Genomic DNA, 12141 nt, shown 5'->3' on the forward strand with positions numbered 1-12141 from the left:
GCAGTTGCTGCCACTGCACGAAAATCTTCACTGTGTGACTGAAGTTAAGCTGGGGCAATCATGTTGTGGCTGCTTCACCTACCATGGTCGTGTCAGGATTCCAAAGATGCCTGCATGCTCAAAAAGCTTGGGGAACTCTAATTTAGGCAATTCCCCACAGTCAGCATGAAAAGAGGGTAGAGCTAAATTCATCCCACCACTACCCTTCTTAGCTCTTTAAGGGGCTCTTTCCCCTTTCCCTGCCAAGCCACACTGTGATGTCACACTGCATGTCTTGTTACGAAAAGGAGTTGTGAGAAGCTGGGACATTCTGGGCTGCCGGGAGCCTCAGCAAAATCACTGCTGCAACTGAAAAAAGTGAAGGTGTAGTAGCGAGTGCCTCAGGAATGGGAGGGGCTGTCACTCAGTGGAAGAGACTTAGCTTTGCTTGCAGAAGGTCGCAGGTGCAAATTCTAGCATTTCCGGTTTTAAAAGGACCAGGCTGTAGGTGACATGAAAGAACTCCTTCTGAGTCCCTAGAGATCAGCTGCTAGCCTGAGTGGACAATACTGACCTTGATTGACCAATGGTCTGATTCAGTATAAAATGCTTTCATGAGTGTCCTGTTGCATTCCTGCCTGTTCCCACACTGTGTGCTATTGCTTCGATTGGGGCTGAGAGTTTTCTTTTGTCATGCTTTCCCATGTGGAAGTTGGGATGAGGGGTCTTCTCAGCATCTATTTTTTCTGTTACTGAATGAGGGGTCTTCCCAGCATCTAATTTTCATCTCTCCAGCAAGCTTTAGGATGGATTAGAAAGCCTCAGAGAGAACAAAAGCAAACTAGGTTAATCAGTTTTAATACTGGAACAATTCCAAAGACAAATGTTGCAACCATTTATCTGTTCTTTTTTTTAAAAAAAACCCACTAAACAAAGAGAATTGAGGACAGGTATTCTGTCTCCTCACAGGCCTAGCCAACCTCCCTAACCTGTTCCTAAATCTGTTAGTAGCTTATGTTCAGAATGGTAGAGCAGAGTTAGCTGAATTAACTGACTACTTAGAAGGGAAAATGCACATATTTAAACTGTTTATTGATTGCATGAGCTTATATCCAACCTAGATGGTATGCTTTGCCCCAAATTGGCTTAAGCTTCCCCAACCTGATTCTCTTCAGCTGATTATGCAGGGACCGCTTACCTTGGGACTCTTCTTTGTACAGTGGGCTTGCAGAGAGTTTTCACATTTCTCTGTTTACACCTGAGAAGGCAGCCCAGTGCCTTCTGCACAGCTTGCTGAAGTCTCAAAGCTCTGTACAAGAAATCTTATGGTGATGCACAGTTGCCCCCATCGCACAGCAGATGCCTTGTGTGTAATTGGCCTTTCTCTCGCAGACAGATTGGCAGCTGCTAGGAAATACATTCTCAAGTACGCTGGGCCTCGATTCAGTTGGGGACTATGGCATGGAGGGAGCTTCAGGAAGCTGAGGCTTCATTTGTTTCCCTTGGGATGCTTTCCTGATCTAAAAGTCCTCCACCTCCCAAACCAACTCATAGATTTCCAACGCCATAAGATTTCTTGTACAGAGGATTTGGTTTTATATTGTGCTATTTTATCTGTTTTTAAGCTGTTGTTTGCCGCCCTGACCCCTTTTGTGGATGAGCGGGATACAAGTCAAACAAACAAACAAACAAACAAACAAACCAACAAACAAATAGAAAAACATATATATTGGAACTTTAAATAAACACCAAATTGTAAGAAAGTCAGTGGGGGAGGGGGATTAATGCATTATATAGTTTGGGTTGTCAACTTAAGCATGGGAAATTTCTGGCCTTGTGAGTGTGGAACCTGTGGAAGGTAGGATTTGGGGAAGGGGAGGGATCTTGTTGGAGTATTATGCAATAGAGTCCACCCTCCAAAGCAGCTGCTATGTCCAAGGGTACTGATATCTGTATTCTGGAGATCTGTTGCATTTATGGTACATCTCAAGGTCACACCGGAAGGTTTGCAATTCTAAACATACTTCTGATTGTGCTGCACTTCACTGTATGTATCTGTGGAAAATAACTCACCAGTTAGGTTCCAGCTACTTGAAACAGGCAAACTGCTCAACCAAAAATCATCTCTCTGCTCATGGCCCGGACATGAGCTGAACCCCTGGGTGTCTGAACAATCCTTATTTGAAGAGGTTGGTAAATAATGTCAGTGCAACTCTGTGATTAACAGCTGTCTTGGATTTCAACTGATAAGGATAGAGTGAGTCCCAGTTGGTGGTTTGAGACACAGTGATGCATTATGGAAATCTCATGACCTCTGAATTCCCAGCACTGGATACCAGAGAATGTTTTCAAGGGAATTTCCAATACCATTAAGAATCACAGGTGCAACTCACTGGCGCATGAATGGGGGGTCCTACAGCTGTACCTCTTTCCCCACAGTCATATCCAGGAGGAGGGGAAACTCACATTCAAACATCATGAGACAGCACGAATGCTGGCTTTTATCCCTTGTACTTTGGAATTAACATAGAAAGTTCACACATCCCACTGTTAATCCCTGGCATTGTCAAGCATTGAATTGTACTTTGCTCCTAGTGAAAATGAAAGCAATTCAGAAGCCTATGGTTTCAGCGACCTTTTCTCTCTCTCGCCTTAATTACTCAGGCAAAAGTCCATTAAGCAACTCAATAGGGGTTAGTACGTTAACAAATTAATCATAAAAATAGTAAGGATTTACAACAGGGCTATTCCTATGTCTCCTATTGTCAATAAAAAAAGAAATGCAAAAACCTCTTAAACCAAAGGGACCTGTTTTTCTTTTATTATTTAGGTATGCACTACTTACCCCATGACTGCTTTGCAGGGAATTTTCCGCCTTTTTTTTTTACACAGGGATTGTTTTCCCGCCAAGTGTCCCTGGGCAAGCCGGTCTGCTATTTTGCTCCCTGTCACTTCCATGTACTTTCCATTCAACATCCATTTGGGGAGGGTGCCGATACTTGGGGAGGGGGGGAGCATCTTTGATCTAGCCTTTCTTCACCAGAACATGTCAAGATCGTGTCAGTTTCAGCCTTAAACATTTTTTTAAAGCCCTTCTGATGATTTTGAAATGGTGGCCTGTACAGTGGGAAGAAACTGCTGCGGTGTGGACATGGGAAGGTGGGGAGGAGTGAGGTGAAAGCCTAGTGCACATGGATCTCCTTTGCTTTCCCTACAAAGGAAGAGAAACATTCACACTGAAACAGTTTTCAGAAACCGTGGGGATTTTCTAATCAGAGGGTAGGGTGACCGCTGTAGTGGACAAAATGTGTGCATAACTGAGAATCAATCCCAAAAGTAACATTCTTTTTATGCAAAGGAGATCACTTGAAAGTAAAAGCCCATTCCCCCTTTTTTGCATGGCCCCTTTCCCAGGCCATTTTGACCTCCTAGTCCATGCCTGTAAGCTACCTCTAAAAAATTAACAATTTTTTCTGAACTTTAGACTATAACAGCATAACAAGAATCCTGCTGGTGCATAACATTGTCCCATCTAGTCCTAGATTTTGTTTCATATAGTCTGACATTATTTGAAAGGACAAAACATTTTTTCCCTTGATTTTTTGGGGGGGGGGCAATCTTGATAATTCTTCTATGTAAAGAACCCTTGCTAATTTGAAGTTCAGGAAGTATTTCTTCCTTTTCTCGTGAAAAATGAAGGAGATGAAACAGCCCATTTCTTAATACCTGCTTAAATAATCTCATAATCTCATGTGCCCCCCTCCCTCCCCCCTTCTACTCTAGTTCTTGTTCTAGGGTCCCTACACCATCTATGGGACCCCTCCCCCCTCCTTTGCGGAGGTTTTTAAAGTTGGATTTTGTTGCTGACGCTGTTTTATATGTTTTATATGTTTAAACGCTGTATCTATTTTAAATCGACTTGATTGTATGTTTTAAACTGTTGTTCACCGCCCAGAGCCCTTCGGGGGTAGGGCGGTATAAAAAACCCTAAATAAATAAATAAATAAATAAATAAATAAATAAATAAATAAATAAATAAATAAATAAATAAATAAATAAATAAATAAATAAATGCTGTTTCTATTTCCTTATCAGAGGCACAGAAATCCCTTGGTTGGAGCATGTGGCTTTCTGTTCCATTCTTTCTCTGCAGTTTTTCTTTTCTTTTTCTCCTCAGGCTACAGTTTTAAAAGATTTGATTAGAGTGTCTGTAAAACACACACCTAGCTTCTATAACTTGCTGGGAAATGGTTTTTGAGTTCCTGCTAGGGGAACCTTCTCCACATCAGTTTGTCTTTCAGCTCTGTCAATCAGTTGTGAACAAGCAGGAGGGCTTTTTAAAAATTATTGTTAGAACATCACTGGAGCATTAGACCCTGTGCAATTGACATGCCATAGCAAAGTAACACTCAAGGACGTAGGTAAGGGAGGGGGTTCTTGGGTTCATCTCCCCCATTGCATGTCTGAAGCTCCACCCGTTTGTGGGTTTTTTGTATTTTAAAGTGTTTTTCAGTCTCTAGCCTGCAGGGGGAACAGTTTTTAGTCTAGCAGCACCACAATTTCAGGGATTGTTTGGGAGATGGTCCTGATACAATTCCATACAATTCCAAGTTTGGTGAGGTTTGGTTCAGAGGGTCCAAAGTTATGGACTCCCAAACGGGGTGCCCCATCCCCCATTGTTTCCAATGGGTGCAAATGCAACATGGGGGCTACACCTTTGAGGGTCCATAACTTTGGACCCCCTGAACCAAACTTCACCAAACCTGGGTGAAATCATCAAGCAAGTCTCCTAAAGATACCCTGAACGTTTGGTGCTGCTAGATTAACAATTGCACCCCTGACAGCAGGCACCCTCCCCAAATTTCCCCAGATTCTCCTTTTAAATCCACCCATTTCAGCATGGATTTAAAGGGAGAATCTGAGGTCCCCAGTTTAAACATTGAAAGTGATGCTGTTTCAGGGTGGGGGATAATCCACCCCAAAACAGCATCATTTTCAATGTTGTTTTAACTGGGGACCTCAGATTCTCTAAGGTGGATTTAAAAGGAGTATCTGGGCTCCCTAGTTTAAACACCATTGAAAGTTATGCTGTTTGGGGGTGGATTCCAGCATCACAGTGGCCGCCCATGGCGGGGGGGGGGGGGCACGCAAAATTCAGATTTTTCACCGGGCTCCATTTTCCCTAGCTACACCTCTTCCCGGAGCAAAGGGCAGAAGGGACTGCCAGCTGCTGGCTGGGAGCCCAGCTGATTGGGGGGGTGGGGGGGCGGGGCAGGGGAGTCTGCCATCCCTGGCCTAGGAGAGCTGCTTTTATAACAGGGGTAGGGAACCTGTGGCTCTCCAGATGTTCAGGAACTACAATTCCCATCAGCCTCTGTCAGCATGGCCAATTGGCCATGCTGGTAGGGGCTGATGGGAATTGTAGTTCTTGAACATCTAGAGAGCCGCAGGTTCCCTACCCCTGTTTTATAAGCACTGAAACTGGGGGCGTGGCTTGGGGAGGCATCGCCCTGCCCCCCAGGGGCGGGTGGGGGCATGGCCCCACCCTCCAAATCCACCCCATTAAAAATCTATAGCTACGTTTCTTGTAACACTAAATGAAAGATGGTTTAAAAATTGGCAGGCAACCTCCTCAAATGCAGGTTGTTTGAAAAGAACAAGCAAGCGACTGGTGGGCAAAATGGTGGATCAGCTCAGTTAGGGACACTTTGCAGAAGAAGGATCCCTGTGTAAACAAAAAAATCATAAGAAAACCCCACTGCAAAGCAAACAGCGGAGGGGGATAGTACTACCTGCATAAATGTGCTGTGTCTGCTCTATGGTGCTGTATATTCATAAGCCAATCAAAAATACTAGAAAGACACTATGAAATGCCAGTACTTTCTCCCTCCCCTGGGACATCACTGTGCGGAGAGATGGGATGTGCAGGAGAATATCTAATTCAGAATCTTTTCTATAGAGTGAGGTTGGCAAACATGAAGGAATTATGTTTTCCTGGGAGCCATGGGGAGGAGCAAGCGGGGGTCTGCAGTGGGAGACTAGTAGAACAGACAGTATCACATGGAATTTCCTACCCCTCCCTACCTCCAGAATTCATGAAAGAGTCGCTCTTGTTCAACTTTTTCTTATGGTTCTTTTTACAGTATTTTTTATGACAGTTTGCTCCTTACAGCTATTGCCTGGTTTGCCCTGTCCTTTCCTGCATTCCAATTCCAGCCTTGGATCAATTGGAAGGTTATGATAGTCTGTTGTTTAGAGCAGTCTTGTGTTTTGTGCAATAAACAGATATTGCCAATGTGATTACACAACGGAAATTGTCGTCCAGGCAGCCAGACCAAATGGAACATTCGATTTTCGCTAACTGCAGGGCTGGAGCTCGGAGGCACTCAATATCACCTAGATGCTGCTGTGCCCAAAAAACTTTAATCTCAGTACATACCTACAGATGGCCCAGGAATCTGGTTCCTATACGTCTTCATTTCAGTCATGCGCATATGTGTGTCTATGTAAGATTTATACAGTGAGAGCAGGTCTTGTCACTGGAACCAAACTCCTGGATATTCTTCTATAAATCACAATAAGTCATGACTAGCAGCTGATTATGCGTCCCAGAAGAGAAAATGACCTTTTGAGTCCCTAATTCAGATCATAAAACTGTTGTCTGTTGGTTTACAGGTATCAGGTCCTTCTTATTAGCTGTTATGAACAAACCATTGCTTTCTTCCTCTACAGATGACGATGAATGTGAACAGAATAACGGTGGCTGCAGTGAGTTCTGCATAAACCTGAAAAATTCCTATCGTTGTGAATGTGGAGTGGGGCGTGTTCTGGGGAACGACGGAAAGACCTGTGAGGGTGGGTAAGGACGCAACTGATTTAGAATCCCTGCATACAATGATTCATATGTTGATGCTAGTTAGTGGAGGGCCAGTCAGGTGCTGGGATGAGAGTGTTGGGCTTAGATGGAAAGAAGAAGAGTTTGGATTTATAACCCCTCCTTTCTCTCCTGTAGGGAGGCTCAAGGTAGCTTACAAACTCCTTTTTCCTTCCCCTCCCCACAGTAGACATCTTGTGAGGTAGGTGTGGCTGAGAGAGTTCTGAAGAACTGTGACTAGCCCAAGGTCACCCAGCAGGCTTCATGTGTAGAAGTAGGAAAACAAATTCAGTTCACCAAGATATGAGTCCACCACTCATGTGGCTCACAGAGGTCGCAGATGGGTCCAAAACATTCCACCAACCGCCATATGCTTTTAATTAAGACCAACCAAAATAACACAAATCAATTTGTGAGTTGGCAAGTTCTTCAGAACTCTTCATCGGTCTGAATGTTAGTCTCCCCCCACCCCCACACACACAACCCATTGGTGGGAGCTGATGGGCTTCAGGCCCCGATCTTAAGTCTTTCTGTCCATGTCCTTTGTTGAATATGTGCCGATTTGAAATACATAAAATTGTGCTGGGCAGAGCTGATCCCAGGTTGCATCATTGGCATTCTGGAACAGTTAATTTGTACAAAATTTGGCACAGAAAAAAAGGGGGAATAATTCACATCCCCAAAATCAAAGCCAAAAAAATAAGAAAAAGATCTGAAAGACACATTTGCTATTTATACAACCAATATGTTTTTAATAACAGGAGATTTCGCATTTTATGATTATTTTGTGACCTATGTGTATGTGTGTGCCTTTTCATTTTTTTCTTCAGTCCAGTGACAGCCCTATTAGTTTTTTTTATGGTTGCAAGGCAGGGGCTTCACAGATGAGCATTCATCTTGTTCATTCATTCCATCACAAGGCTCTTGGCTAAACTGGTCAAACAACAACACTTCAATGTTGTTTAGATAAAACTTTAGCTTATTGACCCTGATCCAGTTTATTACTGCTCCCAGACATCTTCCATCCCACTTGATTCTCATAATAAGGAGAAAAGCCAATATGTTGTAGCAGTCAGAGTCAAACAAGAAGGAAAGAAACCAAACCCAACCCCAAAAAGCAGGTTAAAAACCAAAAAAGTTGAGCCAACATAAAATAACAAAATAGAAGTTTCTTTATTATGTGTACAAATTCATAAAGGTTTAATAACTAAAGCCTCATAGAAGTATTAAAACCACCATATGGGAAAATACAGTTTTGCACATAAACCATTGTGACCAAATGTGCTTCTTCCCTAAAGCCTTTGTTAGAGATTTCAGAAGATATATACAAGCATACACCAATATATATATACAGTATATATATACAGTATATATGTATATATATACAGATGTTTACCAATCCAGGACAGATAACATGTTAAATCTGAGGGTATAAAACAAAAAGTAAATAAAATGTTGTTATAAATTAACTGGGTTGAATAGCACATCACTTAAATGGAAAGAAATAGTTGCTCCTTACCTTATATTAAAGGCTCCCAAAAATTATCAGGCCTGGACTTGTCTAGGAGCTCCCATCAATCTCATAGATATAGGCCACAACCATACTAAAAGCAATAAAACAGTTTTTAAGTACTAACAGCCCAAACCACAGAGGGAACGGCAAAAGGAGTTGTGGAAATGGCGCGGGTCAATGCTGACAAGTTTATCCACCCCAACGGCACAAGTGGCCACTACACTGGTGGAGAGAACAAAAATGCTGGTGGACGGATGGCACACAGCTCCACAGCGCCTGACTCGGAAGAGGCTACCACACTGGAGCTATGCTGGCGTAATAGGGGACACCAGCACAGCTGGGGTAGGCTAGGGGCGTTCCTGGGGGAGGCACCAAAGGCTTCCAATGGCCTTTTGGCTCAGGAATGTCCCCAACCCAGCCCTCTAACTCATACCACAAAAACATGTGGCATAAGTAACTTTTTCCTACAGAGTTTTCTGGGTGGCAGCAGGTTACCTTTTTCCTCACTGTTTGCTGCACCACCCAGTACTCCATTGAGATGGTACATCTTTGCCACAGTGGTACTGTTCCGGGGCGCAGCCAAACTACCTCCCCCCCACCCCCCCGTTTGGGCTGTTGGTCTTCCACATGTAACTGAGCCCCCCTCCAAATAAATATCCAATATTACAACATATAGATCATCACTGTAATTCTATTTAGGGTGGGTGTCTATGCATAAACCAGCAACAGAGTGAAACTAGAAGATTATACCGAGCTAACATAGCAGTGAAAAAGGTGGGGATTGGTAAGGGCTCCTAGACAAATTGAAGCATGATAAATTTTTGGGGGAAAAAAATCTGTACATTTATTGGTGTATGTGCGTATATACATTTTCTGAGACCACTGAGGAAAGCCTTAGGGCCAAACCATTTATGTGTATTTAAGTGACTTGCTATTCAAATCAGCTAATTGACAATATCATATTATTTGCTTTTTGGCTTTATACCCCCAAATTCAACATGTTACCTGTTCTAGTTTGAAAAAAATCTGTATATTTATTAGTGTATGTGGGTATATATTTTTTGAGATCACTGAGGAGAGCCTTAAGGTCGAAACATGTCTGGTCATCGTACTGACTGGAGCGTCAGAGTCGGATCTCAGAGACCTACATTTGAGTCCCTGAATGCTGTCTACACAGTGCTGTCTTCCAGCATTCTATGTGGATGTTAAATAATATGGGAAGGAGACAAGATGGAGCTCAGTGGGATTCTCAAGCACAAGAGATGAGAAATCAAGTATTCCTCTCCCCCTGCAGCACTACCTTGAGCAGAGTTCAGCTAGACAGATGTGGAGCAGAGTGTCCCTGACAACTATTTCAGCCAACCATCTCAGAAGGATTTTATCTCCAGAAGTACTGAAAGAAACCCAGGGGAATCAACAGGATTTTAGTTCCCTTGTCTCTTTTCTCATGAAGGCTGCCTATCACAGTGACTGAAAGCTGGAATGAATGGTTAGATTGATATCCCGTCTCATTTATCTTGTCCAAAAAGGGACAATATGCATCAAGAAAATGGAGACGCCCCCTCCCAATTGTGTGAAGTTCAGTTGTGTGAAGTTTTTCTGACACAGTATTGGTGGGCAAGTGTGAATCTCTAACTTGTATTTCCTCCATTTATGCTGAGCCCTTGAGGGGAAGGGCGGGGTATAAATCTAATAATAAATAAATAAACAATGGGCTGCCATAACCAAGGAAGGTAGTCCTTCATAAACGAAAAGATATACATGCCCATCCCATGCACATCAGTCAGAAGTATTTTATTCTTGCTTAATCTTGGCACTTCTTATTCCCAAATTCTGCTCTTTTTGAGGAAAGGGCTGGTATTCATTCCAATCATTTTGTTTTATTAGGAAGAGTAATTGTTCCTTCTTCTGCAAATGGGAAGATTATATGTGTTATATAGATGTTTTTGAAGGCCTGAGATAATAGGTGACATTTTTCATAAACGTAATGCTTTCTAGGGAATTTATTAAGCAATATATAATCAGGTTGGTTGGTTTCATATTTATTGATATCTCACGGAGTTTATGAGGCATGTCAGGAAGGAAGTAATTCACTTTGTGGCCTCCCCAATACCCAGTGCATAACGGCAAAATCTTAAGGGATGGTGATGGGATAGAATCATTACGATCTCAGAAAAGTGGAATGTTCAGGCACAGCGCATGATCACCAGTTTAAAGCTCATTTGAGTCAATGAGAGACCATTCATCAAAGATAGTGAAATATTTTGAAAATCTTTTCTGAACTTTCATGTTTCTCAGTACATACAAAGGCCTCCTCAAATTGTCATCCAGTTTTACTGGTTCTGAAGCAGAGATACTAGGTTACCCTTGACCTCATTTTTGTGCACGTGTAAATGCTGAAACTTGAACGGTAAAGAGTACCATTGAAGAAGAAGAAGAAGAAGAAGAAGAAGAAGAAGAAGAAGAAGAAGAAGAAGAAGAAGAAGAAGAAGAAGAAGAAGAAGAAGGAGGAGGAGGAGGAGGAGGAGGAGGAGGAGGAGGAGGAGTTTGGATTTATATCCCCCCTTTCTCTCCTGTAAGAGACTCAAAGGGGCTTACAATCTCCTTTCCCTTCCCCCCTCACAACAAACATCCTGTGAGGTAGGTGGGGCTGAGAGAGCTCCAAGAAGCTGTGACTAGCCCAAGGTCACCCAGCTGGCGTGTGTGGGAGTGTACAGGCTAATCTGAATTCCCCAGATAAGCCTCCACAGCTCAGGCGGCAGAGCTGGGAATCAAACCCGGTTCCTCCAGATTAGATAGGAGCTCTTAACCTCCTGCTGAGTTACATCCAGAGTTACGCCACTGCTGAGTTACATCCAGCTCATGGTGACCCCAGGAAGTTCCACCTAATAGAGTTTTCAAGACAAGAGATGAGCAGAGGTTGTTTGCCATATCCTTCCTCTGCATAGATAGCCCCAGTCTTCCCTGGTGATCACCCATCCAAGTACTGACCCTGCTTAGCTTCTGAAGTCTGATGAGATCTGGCTCATCTGGCTGCTACAGAAATGTACAGAGCCATTTTAAAGGAGGACCAAACTGTGCCTTATGAAGTCCACATAGCAAACATGCAGACTGTTGACTAAGTGCTATACTAAGTGCTATACAGTTCATGTCCCTTTCTGGCTGTCACAATGAAGGCGCCAATACGATATTGTTTGGGCTGGTAGAGATTTTCTCAGATTCATTCCCAGTTCATCCATTCACTAGAAACAAAGTTCTTTGTGTGGGTGGGTGTATCTGATTGTTCTTTCTGTCCTAGAAATTGGTGGGTGTCACAACAATAACGGAGGCTGCAGCCATACTTGCACCACAGTGGGGAACACCTACCGTTGTGAGTGCCCACGAGGGCTTGTTTTGTCCAATGACAACCACACTTGCCAAGGTAAGATAATCAACATCTGTAAGAGCGATTAGTACTTTACAGGGAGTCTATGGTAATATAGCTGTGGAATAAATGCATCTCTTGCTTTCCTGTCTCATAAGAATTAGTATAGGTTCTGAAGAAGATGCTTGTGAAAGGTAAAGTAACTAAAATCTGATGTTTATTCACTGACTAATCCATTTCAGATCAGGAAATTGATGGAGACATTTGGGATTTGTCTAAATTTCCTTCACCTGTTTTCTTAACTGCACATTCATGCCACAGTTACCTTCTATCAGCCAATTCTTCTCCTTCTATATCATAATATCCCCGGGAAAGACATTTTGTTAATGTCCAAGCTACCATATTGGTAGA

At 42.9% G+C, this 12141-nt stretch overlaps 1 protein-coding gene across 1 annotated transcript in view; it reads left to right on the top strand.

Moving 5' to 3' along the window:
- The window catches only part of OIT3 (oncoprotein induced transcript 3), a 45745-nt gene that overhangs the window by 16617 nt on the left and 16987 nt on the right, over nt 1-12141 (top strand). Inside the window, exons 4-5 of the mRNA XM_048506875.1 lie at nt 6712-6834; nt 11665-11787. Of these exons, the coding sequence (XP_048362832.1) occupies nt 6712-6834; nt 11665-11787 (246 nt within the window). The remainder of the gene's footprint in view (nt 1-6711; nt 6835-11664; nt 11788-12141) is intronic.

Source organism: Sphaerodactylus townsendi, linkage group LG08 (genome assembly GCF_021028975.2).
Source record: "Sphaerodactylus townsendi isolate TG3544 linkage group LG08, MPM_Stown_v2.3, whole genome shotgun sequence".
Lineage (NCBI taxonomy): Eukaryota > Metazoa > Chordata > Lepidosauria > Squamata > Sphaerodactylidae > Sphaerodactylus > Sphaerodactylus townsendi.